General features: G+C 46.9%; 2 protein-coding genes across 10 annotated transcripts in view; one reads left to right on the top strand and one right to left on the bottom strand.

The window, feature by feature from the left end:
- Positions 1-45: 45 nt before the first annotated feature.
- ninaC (STKc_myosinIII_N_like and MYSc_Myo21 domain-containing protein ninaC) lies at positions 46-16,489 on the bottom strand. Of its 7 annotated transcripts, none has more exons than XM_076535535.1 (24): positions 16,359-16,489; positions 11,719-11,948; positions 11,342-11,523; positions 9,764-9,868; positions 8,322-8,713; positions 8,156-8,246; positions 7,987-8,082; positions 7,732-7,917; positions 7,467-7,655; positions 7,204-7,403; positions 6,398-6,738; positions 6,113-6,323; positions 5,867-6,008; positions 5,340-5,801; positions 4,833-5,122; positions 4,497-4,759; positions 4,273-4,347; positions 3,932-4,113; positions 3,661-3,857; positions 3,008-3,108; positions 2,079-2,296; positions 1,760-1,962; positions 1,585-1,672; positions 46-1,499 (listed from the first exon to the last, which is right to left on the bottom strand). In XM_076535535.1, exons 2-24 carry the CDS (start codon positions 11,924-11,926, stop codon positions 1,170-1,172), a joined length of 4,752 nt encoding a protein of 1,583 aa, XP_076391650.1. In that variant the 5' UTR covers positions 11,927-11,948; positions 16,359-16,489; the 3' UTR covers positions 46-1,169. The 7 variants fall into 7 exon arrangements, 5 of the variants coding, with proteins under 5 accessions (XP_076391650.1, XP_076391651.1, XP_076391653.1 ...); XM_076535536.1 differs by having other exon boundaries at positions 11,719-12,038; positions 16,359-16,434; XM_076535538.1 differs by lacking the exon at positions 3,008-3,108 and having other exon boundaries at positions 2,079-2,208.
- Positions 12,164-17,544, top strand: part of LOC105663942 (Wnt oncogene analog 6) — a 54,718-nt gene continuing 49,337 nt past the window's right edge. The window contains exons 1-2 of one of the 3 annotated variants that reach the window (XM_076535567.1): positions 12,175-12,588; positions 13,701-13,883. Coding sequence is in view for 1 of the 3 variants with exons in the window: in XM_076535565.1 (XP_076391680.1) it covers positions 12,500-12,588 (89 nt within the window). In the remaining 2 variants the exon portion in view is untranslated. Of the gene's footprint in view, positions 12,589-13,700; positions 13,884-17,544 lie in introns of all 3 variants that reach the window. The other 2 variants (XM_076535565.1, XM_076535568.1) reach the window with 2 other exon arrangements.

Here is a 17,544-nt window from a genome sequence, read left to right as displayed (position 1 = left end):
TGGGATATGAGGGTAGAAGGATTTGCTTTCGGGATAAAAGTAGCGTAGTTTTTAACTCTTTATTGTTTAAAATTTTTGACAATCGTGCATCAGTCGGTTGAAATTTTTATAAATATTTTACTTCGTAAAAGTGAGTGGAATTTCGTGCTTTGCAAATGGAGCCAATCTTTGCAAATGGTGCAAGGTGCACTTTTTCGATGACAATTCGATTCCATCGATGAATGTGAATTGCGTGCGGCAAAGGGGTACAGAAGCATCGTTTCGAATTGGATATACGAACTTGATCGCCTTTTGATCGTTTCGTTTTTTGCGTTGTAATAACGGTGTGACATGGTAGGTACGCATGGCCGTACGAATTATCGATAAAGGTAACGGTAATTTTTTCTTCGTTTGCGAATACAGCCGTTATAAAAAAAAGGACGATGAGATACTGCGCGTCGGTAAGGAGCATTGCTAACTGTTCGAGAACATAGGCACGTTTTTGGAAATCGAATCCTTCCATGAAAAATTATTGTACATTGGACAAGAATCGCCGACATCACGGTCGCTCGAGGTACAGATAGAAATTACAAAAGAAGCGTTGTATCGTCGTGTTGTTCGTGTTCATTTAGAAAAAAAGAAAGAAAGAAGAGAGAAAAAGAAAAGTGCTAAAAATATACAATGTATGTACATATTTGTGGATAAAAAGAGTCTCTCCGAGTCAGCAACGTTGGTGGATTTTGGGCATCAATCGTTCAATTCGATCATACGAATCTTACATTTGTTTCCATCGGGACATCTACAGGTATCTTTACAAGCTTCTTTGTTCCGCTTCTTCTTTTCCTTGTTCTTCTCTTTTTACGCGACATTCGCAATTCCAACTGAATCCAGTTTTTGTATACATGGTTCGACACATAAGAAGCGTTCATCGGTTGTTTAGCCGTGTCCTTTTTCCTTTCAATCGTACAACGTTTCAATAGACGTGTTCGCATATTTATTATCGTCGTTTAAACAGTTCGAAACATCGTTCGATATCGACACGTATAGGAAAGGGTTGTTTTTCCTCCACCACACGCCCAACTTACTCATACTTCTCGCTTACGAGGGCAGAAGGTGTAGCTGAATTTCGAAATTGATCGAAAGAAGAAGGACACAGTTTGCGAATTATGCTCGAAAGAAGCGTTCGTTGTTTACAATTCGGCCACGTAGCCTTCGACAACGATTCCTGGCGCAATCTCCGCTGTGACGCTCTCCGAAGTTGTTTGGCCTCGTTGAGCCGTGTTGGACCGATCTTCTCCCCAAGCTCCTTCTTTTCCGTACTTTTCGGACATTCTTACCATCTCGTTCGGACTCCATTCGGCGGAATCTCTACGACTTCCGCCGCTTCTGTAAACAACGTTCGACTCGGTCTCACGGGTTCCACGGTATCCGGAACCTGGCAGTGGTGAAGGGGCATAGCTATCGTAGACGGGAGTACGTTTCATCGACGCTCTGTTGTGACTCGTTTTCCTCAACATCGCCTGGAACAGAGCAACGTCGACGTTACGTTTCGGGGACACGCGCCGAATGAAGTAACGCGAACGCGTTGGTAAAAAATTCACGCACCTGGAAATTGAACGGTGGTTCGTCGTCGTCGTTACCGACATTGTTATTTCTACGACCTATCATTTGCAGTTCCTGTATCGGATTGACGCTGAAAAGGACGAAGAAAAAAATGATCAGGGTAGTTTGACGAACTTTTAAAGCAGAGTATGTATTTGTAGAGTTAGCTTTATCGAACCGATTAACATTGCCGGCATTTCTGTTAATTCTGTCGTCGAACTCCCAATCGTTGCTACCGCTGTCTACGTTGCTTTTACTTCGAGCGTCTTGACCGTAATTGTCGGTGCTACGCATCGGGGGTGGTTGCGACTGATTGAACGGAATAGGCGGTGGCGGTGCGTGTTTTCTAGAGCGTATCGATCCAGTGCTATCGTAATTATTCTGAAAACACGAACGATCAAAGTATCGGTGGAAACAAAAGGTAGAGCGTAAACTCGGGGCGAGACTCGGAGCGAGAGAAGAGTAGAAGAAAGGCTGATCGATATCGTCCAACTTACTGAGCGAGGATTGTGAGCGTTAGCAGATGGTACGGGACTACGGTTGCTCGGAAGTTGTTGATACCCGGAGTTACCCATTCTGCTTCGGGCTGATTCTTCCGGTGGACATCGGACCGAGATATTTGGGTCTCTGGAAAACGGAGTGTTGATCAGACTCTGTCCCTCGGCGCCTGAATTCGCCACTCGATGTGGCGAGTTCGTTGTTTGAACCTCGACGTCTGAAAAATGCAGATCAATCCAATGGAGAGTGAGTTCTCTCCCGAGGAAAGTATTCGCCACTCGGCACAGGCAATCGAGATTTTTGTCTCGATTTTTCTCGGACCGTCGTCTCGTCGCCCCAAACGCGCACCTCTCTTAACCGTAAAACGATCATACGAAAGCGAATCTCGATCGATCGTTAGCGACGATAAATTGATTAAGTGACAATATACTCGGTGAAACACCTTCTTATTACGACTGCAAGAGAAAGAGAATCTGATGAAAATGCACCGAGTCGGACGAACTATACAGAGTGACGTGATAATCGTGCAAGCTGCCTCGAGAAAGAAATCCCTTCTAAATTCGATTGTAGCGCGATAAATGCCGCGCGTCGAGACGGTTTTGTCCCGAAACCGAAGTTCCGAATTGTGAAACGAGAAAAGTAAAATTTCTGTCGAGCCAGCTTGTACGCGGTTCTCGCGCCTAGTCTGTTTCTTGAAACGTTTCGATCGCGTACTCGCGGTTCCCGCGTTTCCGCGTACGATTCGCAATCGAGGCGCACCCTGTACGCGCGATCGTCGGACTCGGATCGGATAAAGAAAAGAAACAGAAGAGCGAGAGACTTGAAAATGTAGGATAAACGTATGTATGTTCCTGCATGAATAGTGGCGTACGATCGGGTATCGGTATCGATGCGGCTCGACGGGAATGAAACAAAATGTGATAGGCACCTCTGGTACGAGTGTTCCTGTTGGCCCAAGGCACCGTTTGTCTCCGTAATGGCGCGTCCCAGGCTTCGTGCTCGTCGTCAGACGCCGATGACGACGCGGATCTGCGAGAACGTATTTCTCAGTTGACGCCACAAGTCTCCGCAGAGATTCTTAAGCGGCTCTTAAACTCGATAGAGACGGCACACACAACGAGAAAGGAGAGCGTGACTTGTTGCGCAGTTTAACAAAATAATAGAGAGAAAAAAAAAGAAAAAGAAAAGTGCAACACGTGGAAGCGCGCGACAATAGGACAAAAAAAGCAAAAGACGTCGATTACAACGACGCGTTTACGCGTCACGGGCTACACGAGGCTCTCTCCGTCGTGTAGCTGTTCCGTTATTATTTTAGTTTTCTTTCTATTCCGTGGACAGTATTACGAGTAGGGGGAAACACGGACACAAGACACGGAGGACTAACTACGCACACGATACGATATTTAAATGGTGGATGACGTCTAACGATGAGGATCGAAACTAATCAACGAATCAGGACGGTTGTCGTCTAAGTTTTCTCTCCGGTCGATTTGGGCCCACTAGCGAAACCCCTCGTTTCTTTACGTCTACCACTAACGCAATAAAGACACTCACGATAGAAGTCACGTAAAATCGACTCACCCGAAACCTTTCATCCCCGCGTTGCCGCTCGTGAAAGGTAAGTCGCTATAAAAGTTGAAAGGGAGCTTGTGCACTTGAGGTGGTCTCATCTGGCCCAAGTATCCGGACGCGGAAACTTTCGAGTCGATCTTCTCTATCGATATTTGATTATTGGTCTTCTCCAGACTCGCCACTATCGCTTGATTGAATAGATGAACCTGTTCGGCGAAACGACAGAGTGCCGTGATAAACAATGGCCGCATCGGGGTTAAACACGGCAAACAAGGCTTACTTGTTGCGAGAATTGCACGAGGTCTTGATAGCGGGCTGCACGGTAACGTAGGAGGACTTGGAATATACTCTTCGATCTCCATTTGCTGCTGTAAAACTTCATCATGTCCATCTTCTCCGGATCTATCTGGCCCTTCCCAAGTTGGGGTGCCATTTCCTTCCTCACTGCATGACCCCTGTATGCTGTATCATTTGAGCAGATTACATATTTAGTCATATCTTTCTGTTTATGGAACAGTAACGAGTACGATGGAACGTGCGATGAAAATGACTTGCTACGCTATTAGGCTCGTCAAAAATCAAATTCCTCTCTTTCCATTAATTACTTTCCGTCCGTCCTACCTTTCTGAATCATTACCGCTGCCTGATCTTCCGACAATTCCACCGATGGTTTCTTCTTTAAAGACGCTTGCTTCACTGAAACAATTCCTGTTAAATTTCTTGTAACCAATGGAAAACGTACGAGCCTTACGACGATAAAAACCAAAAAAACGGAGAAATGAAACGAATAATGAAGCCGGCTCGTACCCAATGTTCTCTCGTTCTTCGTAAATCGAATTACCTACCGACTTCTTTCTTCACGGTCGAGGTGATTTTCGATGCCATGTTCTTACGCGCTAGAAAGGCCCTCATCATACACTGAACCTTTACAATCTTTTTCACCTGCGTCTCGTACAAGCGCGATAGGTATTCCTCGTTGTAATACTTTAGAAACACTTTCGTTTTCCCGATCATCCAACCTTCCATTTTCAATCGGACCAATAACAGTCGGCAGTTATCTTTGGTGATTTCAACGTTTTCGTCGAAATCGAACGCTAAGAATTGATACCTAAACATAAGCGACACAACAACAATAACGATCGAGATACTCTTTTCGAATAATCGTTGTACGAGTAATCTACCTTCGAAGAAACTCTTGGAAGCGTATTCTGTGCGGGTAGCCACGTTGTCTGGCTTTGGCAGTGTCTAGAATAGCCAACGCTCTGATTTGTTGTCTAACAACCTCGCGGTAAAAGCCACGAGGCGCCCCTTCGAGATCGGATCTGACGCACCTGATGAAATGGATACCACCACTTCCGCCACCTGCCGAAAGGTTCTTAAGGATTTCAAGGCTGGTGGATTTAAATGTAGCCGCGCACGTTCTCATTTTCCGTGTCTGCGAGTATTGCCCTCGGGATGCGGTGTTAAATCTCTGTTTGTAAAATAATAATCGCGAAGTGATCATATTTTTTCCACTGTAATTCGTTACGTTTCACCGCGAGAGATCTCCTTTTCTTTTTTGTCTACACGGCAAAGGGATATAAACAAGTAATTTTATCGCCTAATCGTTAGTCCTCGATATCGATAATATCGATCTAATAATTTCACAGGAACAAGGTGCGAATAGACGAAAATTCGAGTTTTCTCACCTTCGGTTTCGACGTTTCCTGCATGAGCGCGCCCCACTTTCCTTTGCTCGTCTTCTTATCGGCGACCTTCGGATGTTCGACGACGATGGTCAGATTTCCGGTCTTCGTCAGTTTGTTCGTGAACATTTCCTTCACGGGTTCGATGCTCGATAGCCTGAGAGTCTCGATCATCTCTGGCGACACGAAGTCACGATTCTTCTCGGCGATTTCGCTGGCGTCGTAAATCAATTTTCCCGTATAATGAGCAACGGTGAACTCGTGAGCGCTTGCCGGTTTTACGTAAACGTTGCCCGATCGTTCTTCTATTTTATTCATTACGTACTGATAATCCATCATGTGTTTCGACGCTTCGTCGATCAAAGTGAACAAACCTCTGTCCTTGCTCAACAGATGATCTATCGCATCCTTGTTATCGTAAAAATGTAAACGCTGCACGGGTATGTCTTCTTCCTCTTGTTCTTGCTACGAATCAACGTCGTTGCGATAATGCATTCTCTCGAGATCGTCACCCTCTATCGAACACTTACCATTTCCCAGGCGAATATCCTCTGATTGTAATAACACTGCATCTGTTCGTTCATCGTGTTCACTATCAGCTGCTCCAATCGGTTCACCGCGAAACACTCGAATCCGAACATGTCCATCACGCTGATCCCGTATTTGTCTCCGCTGAAAAATAAAAGGATCTTGACGCGTTCGTTAAAGCCACCGGTACATCGGCAAACGATGACAAAGATATTTGCATACACTACGTGTTTCATTTGAGAACTTACAACAAAGTACGAGTAACCGTGAACTTCTGATTGATGGTGTTTATTATCCAGTCTACCAATCTCTGGTAGAGCGTGTTGGCTAAGACGTCTCTTGCTTCTTTCGCTTCGTCGCAGGAGTATTTTTTGCGTACCACGGCGCCACCGCTGATTATGCAGTAGTTCAGCAATGACCAAACAAACTTCTTTTCGTCCAGATTGAGCAGTTGAGCCACTGGAGTGCGAGCAAACGTTCGTTTGTCAGTTTCAACATTTCACAATCGATTCGTTCTGTCCATTAGATCGTACCTCTGTTAGCAGCGTCGTGATTATCCATGTCAGCTTCTCCGTTGTTACCTTCGACGAATCGAACCTCTCCTAAACACAAAATCGCCGCCAAAGTTTTCCAGATCGTCTCGCAATATTCTTCCATCTCTAAGATTTTCAGATTTTCCCTCAGCTCTTCGAACTTCGTTACGTTCCCGCGTGGATCGTTCCTAACTTTGAACGATCGCTTTCGTTCCGTTCCCTTTTCGCTGATTCGAAGATATCGCATCCTTCTTCCAGACGATAGATTATACTGTTTCAATTTGTTCGTGACGTCGAGACCGTCGTAAAAATAGTAGAACACGTGAAAATTCGATTGGTTTCTGTTGGGAACATATCGAAAGCGTGACTGGCGTGTCGATTCGAGAAACTTAATAAATTAACCCTTTGCACTCGGGACGTAAATCGAACGCGATGACGAAAGACTACCGAACAATTTGAATTGCTGTCAGTATTGCGCTCCGTTTTGCGTCTAAGGTTTGGACCTACGTTAAGCCGTCGATCTACTTATGCAAGGTTGGTAAAAAACGTTCGTTCGCTCTAACTACTTGCGGTAAAAGATTGATCGAAGCAGACGAAGTACATACTACGAACCTAGCTACCACGATACGCGTCCGTTAGAACGATCGGGAAGTGAAACCTTGTTCTTAGCGGCGAGTTGTTAGAGTACAAAGGGTTAAAAGTTACACCGCGACCTCGAGATTCGTACGGACGAATCGGTAATTTTGATTGCACGGAATCGATTCAGATATCGCGAACGTAACCGTACAGCCACTCGGAAAATCTACCTGTCGCGAGTAGAAACGCGCCACTTTTCAAGCTGATACAACCAGAATATACCGCCTGATGCTTTGCCGGAAGATCCGTAGGTGGTTTGCACTTGGAACACGCATCTGGTCGAGTTAGGATTTAACGGTGTGGCGGCGTTGCAAAACGCGTGAAGCACTTTTATGGCTCTCATCAGTCTAGCTCCTGTATCTTGCAGGCTCTGAAGTTCAACGAAAGTTCTATTTACGTGGCGAATCGTTTAAGCGATGTTCGTTCAACTTACTTTCCCCAGATACATGAGATGCTGAATCAGATGCATCATGTTCGTCGTTTTCCCCGAATTACTCTCTCCGGCCAATAGAATGTGTTGAGGCTCGTCGTTGTGCAGCACGTCCTGAAAAGCGCTATCCGCTACCGAGTATACGTGAGGCGCGTTATCCGATCGCGATTTAAACTGATACTTTGTGTGATACTGCAGGAAAATGGTAGATGGTTAGCGAGGTTGATCGACGAGAATCGAAAGGATCGATAAAGTGATCGATACTCACGTCGGATCCATAAATGTCCTGTTTTTCGTTCGGATTTAGAATCAATAGAATGTCACCGATGAAACTGTGATAGTAACCTTGCCGCAATCTGTCGTGCAGTTCGTCCAAAATCGCGTCTTCCGTGAGCGTCTCGAGTGCCGCGAGATCTTCCATGAACATAGGCTCAAGAGGATCCGTTTGGTGGGTCTGAATCACGAAGAAGAAACGAAAAGATCGTATATCCGGTAAATACAGATGTTTGTTCAAGATTATTACCTTGAGGAAACCTTTTCGAACTATCACTTCCGGTCTCCTCTCCTGTTTACCTTTCGTACCCGCGTCCATCATCAGTACCTTGATCTCTTTCGTCATCTGCAAATATCGTTGTCGTTTTTCTTTTTACGTTCGTATCGTCCGCTTGTTCTGCCAAATTGTCGTAACTTACCAAAAAATCGTTCTCGGGTATATCCGCTAGAAAAGGATGTTCGGCTATTTCCGCCATGAAAGGTCTGTTGTCTGGATTCTTCTCGAGACACCTAAAAGTAGAAGTGCAAGGATTCGAACGATATCAGTCTCGATAACGGATCATGCACGCGTACTCGAATACGTACTCGGCGATGAAGTCGTTGAAATTTTGCGACCAATTCGACGGCCTGTACAAATTTGGCGGTGGATTGCGAACGATTTGGAACAACGCCCTGGTCGGATGCATGTCTTGAAACGGTGGTTTACCATCGGCCAATTCGATCGCGGTGATTCCGATCGCCCACACGTCCGCGCGGTTTCCGTAACCAGCGTCGGAAGTGTTCCCTTTGCTCGCTGCGACTTCCGGTGCCATCCAACACGGCGAACCGATACACGTGTACCGTTTGCCCATTTCGCCTTTCACGGTTCTCGACAATCCGAAATCGACCAACTTCACTTCGCCCTCTTTCGTCAACAAAATATTGCTGCCACGAATGTCGCGGTGCATCACGTTGTTCTCGTGCAGAAACGCCATCGCCTGGTAAAAAGAAAAAATGCTGGTTCACCGTGTAGTCTACGCGGTCTACGGAGGCAGAGAAAGAGAGAGGGGAATCGGAATAGCAGGTTCGGTAAGCCTTTACGCTTTCCTCTAGGCACGATTTCGTCGGCGGTAGACAGCGGTGGCTCGTTTTCTTCGCGAGCATTTATTTCGCGTGTAATTTGCCGGCATTAAACGTCAACGTGGCCTGATTTACCGCACGAGCGACCGTGGACGAATCGCTACTGGGACCATGGAACACGTAGCAACGAGAACAAGAAGACGAAGAGAAGAAGGGGTTGTTGCGTGCGCTTTACGAGAAAGGATAGCGAGACAGGGAGAAAGGGACGCTCGAAAAATGGTCCCGCGAATATCGCTGCCTATCGAACGAAAACGCGACGGTCGATGAAGTTATTCCAAGTTTTTCGCACGATTTCGAAAGAAGTTCGAGAGGGATCGGGTTTCCGAGGTTCCCACGGCGCGGATAATTAGCAGAACCCATCGATTTTACGCGATCCCAGCGTTTTTGCCGCGAAGAGAAATCGAGCCGCGAACCGCTACGCCGCACCGAGTCTACGGAACGGAAGGGAAACGGTACACGATTCGAAACGGAAACGCGCGTTTTATCTTCGATGCCGATGCAAGTTGCAGCAACGTTTGACGAGCAAATGACACCCGTCCACTTCGCTCTCCACCACTGGTTTTTCCTTAATCGTTTCCTTTCTGTTTCTTGCCATTCCGTCGTTCCTTTCTGTTTCCGCGGACTCGTTCGAAACGGATTCGTACAGATCGATCCCGTGAAACGAGGCACGAAAGGTAAGATAGCATACAATTATACAAGGTGGTCCAGCTTTTTATCGCTACGATGACCTAGTATTTTCCGCGAGCAGAAACGAGGCAAGAACGTTACATAAACGCACGTTTATTCGAGTAATCGACCGTGTAAGAATATATCGAGCATCGACATTTTTACCTTCGTGAACCTTCGAACGAACCTTGTTTCGTTTCAGCGCGATTTCAAACGAGTTCGATTGATCGTTCGAGATGTACCTGAATCACTTCTCTCAAGATGAAACCGATGTGTTCTTCGCGCATTTTTCTGTCCATGGCTAAAAGTCCGTGAACGAGGTCCATCACAGTTCCACCGTCGCAAAGCTGAAAATTACACAACGAGAACAATAATTATCCGTTCGTGGTATATGCTGGTACAAGAGCCGTATTATAATGATAGTACGCGAAAGTAATTTTCGATTTGCATTGCTTCTTCCTCTCGTCTCCTCCCGCCGATGGCTTAGTATTGCCCATAAAATTGCGGAAGTAATCTAAATCGACTACCCGGAGCGGAGTTCGATATTCCCCGTACCATGATTTTGCGTAATTACTCGTCATTTCTGTATCTTGACCTTACCGTTCTTATCTCTATCTCTTGATACGATTATAGTACCATACGAGTATAGTAGCGCGAAAGCTCGAACTCTTCTCGTACCTCCGATGGACGCATTTGGCAGAAGCTTCGAAGAGACGGAGCAAGCACGCGATACATGCCCTTGGATGCATTCTTTCGAGCAAAGGTGCTTCGGCTGCGGCACGAAAAGTTGCTCTACTGGCAAACAGTTTGCGTATACGTGCCCGTTAAACTCGCTCGCGATACGATATGAAATACCATCGGCGATAAATCTTGACCACATTGTCGTTGCGTGTCGTACCTCCTTTTACAACCCGCCTCTTGGCTTCCCTTTTTCTTCCTCGTGCTACTCTTACCTGCCCGAACGTTTACAGAACTTTTTGCTGGAATCGATTGACTCGCAAAATCGTTGTTACTTTCTTTGTTACTCACAGTTATCGTATACCCGTTTCTTTGCCGCGTTCTTCGTCTTTCAAGATCGAACCACTCTACCGCTCTATTAACACCTTGACGTTTTTAAAGATCGGCCCATAAAGGTTCGATCGTTGCTTCGTGCATATATCGTTTCCAGAGAACGATACCAATTTCTATCGAGCTATATTACTCGTCTTTCTTCGTTGTCGAGTTTAGGCGCGTTTCCAAGAGAATCGGAAGCGTGCACGCGTTCGCGTTAAACGAAACATCGACGCTTTTGCTCGAGATAAGTAATAATATTTCGAGCTCACCGCGGAGGTCCACCCGTAAATTAGGTACGCGACGTGCCAGGGCTCACCTGCGTACACGAACGAGTTTAATGATTGTTTAATGGCCGCGCGTGTCGTAAATTATCCGTGTATTCGACCGTCTCAAATGCTTGAAATTGCCTCCGGGTCCTGGCATGGCTACGTACAGCAACTCTTCCCTTCGACGTTGCCTTCGTTTTCTCTTTTTTCCCTTTCTCCCCGTTCTCCCTCCGCCCCCATTCTTCACAATCCCACACTCTTGTACCCTGTCTGTTCTCGATCTCTCAACTTTTCTTTCTTTTTCTTCTCGAGGAATTACGATGTTAAAGGAGTGGCTGTTTTACCTATAGTTCTTGAAATCTTCGTATACGAACGTTCCGTAGGTCCGTCGATAGCGAGCGAAAGGTACGGTACTCGTCGACGTGTTTACAGTTAACCAGGATTAGGTCCGTAAAAATTCTTCGTTGTTCGAGTATCGAGCCGATTATGATTTCGACTTACCTCCATAACGAACCATATCTGATCGTACTCGGTCTTCTTGCCGGATCTTCTGCGATAGATTCCGTAAAAGTCGGGCAGATTAGGGTGAGACGCGAAATCTCGAAGGACTTTGTACTCTTCTATGATCAGAGACTGCGATTCAGGCGTGAGCTTTTGCACCTTTACCGCGACCCTCTTGTTTCCTGTAGAAAGCATAAACCACAAGATTACGTTACGAGGGTTGGGTTATGTTAGAGGAGGAAGGAAAAAGCTTTTTGTAGGTACACTGTTCGATAAGGTTTCGGACGGTCCGCGCTCGGAAAACCGCTCCTGACGGATAATTTGCTCGTGAGCGAGATAATCGAACGAAGGTATCGTAAAGTCGATCGTTACCGTACCTGCTTGCTGATCAATGGCTTCGTAAACGTCCCCGCATACACCGGATCCTATGCACTCTCTGAGAAGATAACGTTTTCCAGGATCTTGAATACTATCGAGACGCTGGAGAGTACTTCGTCCTCGATCCTCGTAATCGTCGTCGTCGCCTCGACTCCCTGAACGTCTGGAATCTGATCCACCCCTTCTGCCGTATCCGTAATCGCTCATTTTCGATCGTTCTTCTCGTTACCTTAAAAACGTCGACACACTAATTCGATCCGAGCTTTTCGAAAATCGAAAAGACACGCAACGACATCGGTGGCTGCGAACGCGTTAAAATCTATAAAGAAAAGTTCGCGTAGTCGTTTTTAGGAAATTTTCACGCGCAAATTGTTAGCGCGAGTCGCTATAAAAACGGGTGAAAGCGAGAGGAAAAATTGTACCGTTTCGAGTAGCGGAATAATTGGATGTTCGATAGAAACGAGACGAATATCTGTTGCGAGAGACAACAAAGCGTAAAGAAAAAAAAAGAAAAGAAAGAAGAAAGCAAAGCGCGAAAATAAAATTTAAACGATTCGGATTGAGCCGCATCGAGTGAAAATAGATTAAAAACTGTCAATGTTCCCTCTATTCCTCGATGAAAGCCGATAACAAAAAGTTCATTAATTTTGTTCTCGTTTCCGGAACAGAGTGGATAGAGACCGGGACACGAAGAGGTCGTCGCGTACGCTCTTCACGCTCGCGAGGAAAAGCAGGACCTCTTTCCATCCGTTCGAACGTGGAGAGTAGAGAAGGTCGAGAATGACTCTTCGGGAGCGAATGCTCTACGGATTTTTTTACGAGAGGCCAGGTTCGGCCGGTCGAGGGTTTCACGGCACATCGGTACAAAGGTGAGTGCTAATTATATTCTTTCTCGAGTGGCGCGTGAACGAGTGGTAATCGCTAATTAGTAGCTAGGCTTCCTGAAAGCTTCTACGAGGGAAGAGCCACCGGATGATTCCGTTGGATATCTCGTTTCGCTTTCGACGAATTCGAATTTACCAATTTTCTTCTGTCAGGTTCGTTGGTCGTTTATCGAAACGAGCTTTTATTCGCGTTCCTTCGTTTCGTCGGTTTAGAAAGTTCACGACCGGTGCAGACCAGCGAGTACGTAATACGTAGCCTCTATCGACTCGATCGCCGGGTAATACCGCGACGCGCGAGTATGACAGAACTTGCGGGATTTCTGTGGCTTTCCGTGTCAAACTTATCGACGAGCGTGCTAACGAAGAATTATAGAAAATTATCAAATTCGTCGTTCCTTCGACGATCTTCTAGTAAGAATCGAAACGATTTCACGTATCTCGTTCAATTATTTATCAGAAAAGATGACAAGAGAAAATTATTCGTATCTTTGTTCTTCGAAAAATTTCTTTCGATCGAATCGAACGACGCGACGCAGGAACCATAATTTCGGTGATCTGCATGGAACGTTTTATCGAAGCGAAAAACGAAGAAAAACCGACAGAATCGATTGGCAAGCGCCAGTTGTATCTTTCGTTTTACCATCCCGTGTCCCTGCTGGGTACTTGTAGGGCTGCGGAAACGTTGCAGGGTAATACATATCCCATTTATCGGATCCCACGGATTGCGTAAGAGTATTTAATGAGTTACGCGAGTCCGTGGGTAACGGCTGGTTCGCTTAACCGCTTTACCAAAGACACGGCCCGATCGATGCGGTTCTACTTTCGTAGACCTCTCCCGAGGACCTCTTCTTCTTTTTCTTCGCGTACCCGTTATCGCGACAACGCAGTTGATAAGCTTCGTTGGCACGAAAACGCTCGTGCCAAGTGTCCTCGTTATTGGATGGTTAGCGTCGCTCTCGTAATCCTTTCGATGGAATCATTTGACAAGATTTTTCGGGTTAACGATACGCGTTTAACATTTATTAACCTTCTCGTTAAGGCTCCGATCCCGAACAGATCTTTCTTTACGAAAGTAAATAATTTTCTCGGAATAATAGGAGATAAAGGTTCGAGCGATCCACGAGAAAGACGCGTAAACACGAGGAGCAAAATCTGTTTAAACGCGACGAAAAGAGGAGGACTTTCTCTCGGTCGTCGATGCCGAAGAAATCCGATGGTTCCACGGTGTCGTTCGAATCTCCTTGGTCTGATCTGGCAGACTAGAGAAGAGAAAAGCCGAGGTAAGTCTGGAAAGGAGAAGAGAAGGGCGAGAAACGAGAGGATTCGCGTCGTTAGCCAATTCATTTATTCCCGGTGGGTCGGCGCTCGTCCGGCATAATCCGTCGATTTGTCGGCGCGGCGTGTCTCGTGTAATGCTGCTTCTTGCCTCTTGTAATCGAACAGGGAAAGGGTGAGGGATAAAAGAGAAAGAAAGAAAGAGGGAAGGAGAGAGAGAGGGTGACGCGTCACTGACTATATGTGAACGAACGAACGTAAGAAACTCGAGTTGATCCACGATGTCCACACGGTGTTTCTCTTCTCTGTCAGTTTCCTCGGTTACGTCTCGCGAACGGACACCGGTCTTCTTCCTCCTACTCGCGCGTCTTGTTCCTTTTCCTGTTGGCGTTGAGCCGTGCAGGTTTATCGGTAAGTCAGGGCGTTAAATTATTGATGCCCGACCGCGCGTCGCGAGAAGACGAACGAGAAGAAAAGAGGGAGAGGAGCGGGGTGGTAAGGACGGGTCCCGTGATTTCAGAAAAAGCTTTCCGTGCCACTCGGTCCATCGGTTCTTTCTCTTCGTCTCGGTCGAGCGTCGGCTCGCGTCGTCTCTCTTCGTCGTTGTCCTTGCTCGTCGCGTCTCGTCCAGGGTACGAGCTCTTTAAAAGGGAAGAAGCGGGCGACGAAACGGCCGTTGTGGGAAAGTTTCGTCCAAGAAGAAGCGAACGGGCGCTGCCGAATAGATCTCCGTTCTCCGCTGTTCGATAAGACGAATAGATTCGCCGCTGTTCGATAAGACGAAGCGAAGACGCGCGCGACGGGTTAGAAAGTCTCGAAATCGGTTGTGGGAAAGTTGACGTTCGGTCGTTCGACGGTTGGAAGAACGGTCCCCGGGCGGAATGTTAGCACCGCGAATCCCTGGGAAGAATCAGCGGCGGTGGACGAGGAAGAAGAGAAAGAAAAAGAGCGGCAGAGGCCGAAAACGATCGGCAGCCGACCGGTTCGGACCGGTTGAAAAGGGTTCGACACTCGTTTCGTCGGAAAGTACGGTAAACTGGTGACAAGTGGTCTCGATGGTGGCTCGAAACGCGCCTGTACGCCGGAAAAACTAGCAGACGCGCGATGTCCTTTCGATTCGGCGCTCGACGAAAAAGTTGCAACGTCGTCGTTGCATCGATTAGCGGCCACGGTATCGTACGTCCGGCGATCGCATCGATCGCCGTCGTAGAGGCGCGCGAATCGCCCGCTCGCTCGGTAGAGCCGCGAGCTTTCCTCTCTATTCGTCTTCTCGCGCCACGGATATCTTTCTTTCGGCTGGTCTTTTTCTCGGCGTTGCTACTACCTTTTACAGATCCAAGATCGATCCTTTCGACAGATAACGACGCGTTCTCTCCTCCGTTTGGCATTCCGAGGCGGAGGTGTCGCTGTTCTCGCGATCGATACGAAAAATCGCTCGTTCCTCGCCGCTCGTACGTTATTTCCGTCAGGGGGTTAATCGATACCGGGAATCTCGCGGCTGTTCTTCTTCCTCGAAGCTCATGCAACATTTAACTTTTCGCTATATTCTTCTCTGGACTGGCGCGGTCTCGGCACTCGGCTCTCGTCTCGCGACTCGACCACGACTCGCGAGAGATCCTCCTCTCCTCTTGTCTTTCTTTCTTTCCGTCTTGTCTTACTACCGTGTATCCCCTTCTTTTTTTCTCTCCCTCTCTCTGCTCTCTCGTTGGAAATACCGATACGTCGGTAGAAACTACCGCGTGCTCGTCTCCTCGATCGTTCTTGCCACGTCGAGACACCTGCCTTGGATTTACCTCCGCTATCCGTACGCCGTAGACGAATCCTTCCCGTCGTCCTGCCTCGTCCCCCTCGTCTACCCCGTATTCTATCCGTGTCTTTTGCCTCCTGGCAAAACATACTGGAACACATGTTCCGCCACCTCTGTGACACGCACCGTGGAACGTAAAACACCCCGCGGTATACGCGCCCTTTTTCTGATAACTCCACGACAATGTTCCTTCGTGCTTTTTCTTTTCTTCTTCGTTCCTGGTCTCTAACGGAACTCGTTACTCGCGACACGGAAACGTTTTACCTAAATTGCGATCGAATTACGGACACGAACATCGTAGGAAGAATTCTAAAAAAATTAGCAGAAGAAGCGAAAGCGATGTCTAGTCTATTTAATTATCGCTAGCCAGCTAATCGCAAACATGGTTGAAGCACCGCACGAGAATAGCAGGAACGTCGTCGGTCGAAAGAAAATCGAAGTTTAAGTAGAGTTTTCGCTAGGCGTTCTTCTCGATTCGCGTCATCGGTTTTCCAAGAGTCGACGACGTCGAAGAGAGAGACGCGAGATCTTCTGGCTCGTGCGGCGTTCTAGCGACGAAAGGAACGAAGGGGGTTTCGCGAAAGGTGTGCAAAATACTTACTCGTAAGGGACAAGTAATAGGAAGGGGGTAGTCAGTGGTGGTGCTCTTAGCGTGGCTCGCGATGAAACTCACCTCTAATTAAAACGTCTGGCAGGTTGTGCAGGCCCTGCGGCGTCCACCCTCGCAATGTTCGCAATGCTCGTGTGCCGGCGTAAGAGCCGAGTTCCACGACGCTCGTGGAGGGCGGTAGTCACGATTGCGTCGAGGGGGTGCTACTGGGGAGGGGTGCTTGGCTTCCATGATCCAATAACGCCGACTTAATTAACTAACTGCTAACTCGCAAGCCTGTTAGCTCATTGATTTCGTTCCTGAGATCGTCGTTCAGCCTCTCTTTTTCTCTCTCCTCTCCTTCTTCTCCTCTTTTTCCCTTCTTCTTCGCTATCTCCTTTTCTCTCTTTTTCCATGCTTTTAATATGTCCTTCGAGGACGCACTTACGATTTATTTTCTTTATTTATACCAACTTTTCTTTCATACGACTTTACGGTACATACATTTTATTCTATATCGAAGCGATACGTTGTTCGCAACGTTAGGATGTCGTTGCCCCGAAGAATAGGATTTTCAGCGCGAAGCATCTTTCTCTGCTATAAGAAAAGAGAAACGTATCATCCTCTGCGACTATTATTCGAAGTCAATCGATTCGAAATAAATCGTCCGATTCGCGTAAACGCTATTGTTTCGCTTTGGAGGAACTGGTAAACGTGCGATGAATCGGGAATCGTCAAGGGTACGGAAATAATTGTCGTTCAGATACAGGTATCTAGCGGTAAAAAGTGTCGCGTCGCGGTCCCGCTTCTAATCTCGTTGACCGGATCGATGCGCCTTGAAAAAGATCTCTCGAGGGTCGCGCGATAAATTAATGCGCTTTATCGCGGCTTCTTCAGGGTCATCCTGGCTAGTGTTCTTGTCAAAGAGAGCCGCGGTTAATGCGAATACGAAGCGAAACGTTTCTTCCTCATCTTCATCTCCTTCTTCTTCTTCTTCTTCTTCTTCTTCCTCTTCTTTTTCTTCTTCTCCGTGCTTCGGATTAAAGGAAAGTACCATCGTATTGATATAATAACTTGTCTTCGATCATCGATTCGATCGAATTCGCGACATGGATCACGATAAATGTCGTTTCGCTTTATCGACGATCTTCGATAATATGGAAGAAGAAACGTGTTCAACGTCGTAACGCGTTTTAAGTAAAGCATATTAATATCTTGGATAAAAATATAACAGTAGCGGTTTGGATTATCGGTTATCGACGTGGCGTCG

This window comes from Megachile rotundata, chromosome 9 (assembly GCF_050947335.1).
Source record: "Megachile rotundata isolate GNS110a chromosome 9, iyMegRotu1, whole genome shotgun sequence".
Classification (NCBI taxonomy): domain Eukaryota; kingdom Metazoa; phylum Arthropoda; class Insecta; order Hymenoptera; family Megachilidae; genus Megachile; species Megachile rotundata.
Note: the sequence above shows the minus strand (reverse complement) of the source record. Positions and strands in the feature narration are given on the sequence as shown.

Excerpts from the sequence above, each read along its gene's own strand:
- ninaC (XM_076535535.1), bottom strand. The coding sequence starts at position 11,926 with ATGAGCGATTACGGATACGGCAGAAGGGGTGGATCAGATTCCAGACGT. Across the intron at positions 8,083-8,155 it reads TACCCGAGAACGATTTTTTG|ATGACGAAAGAGATCAAGGT; the intron begins GTAAGTTACGAC and ends CGATATTTGCAG. Across the intron at positions 1,673-1,759 it reads AATGCCGGCAATGTTAATCG|CGTCAATCCGATACAGGAAC; the intron begins GTTCGATAAAGC and ends CGTCCTTTTCAG.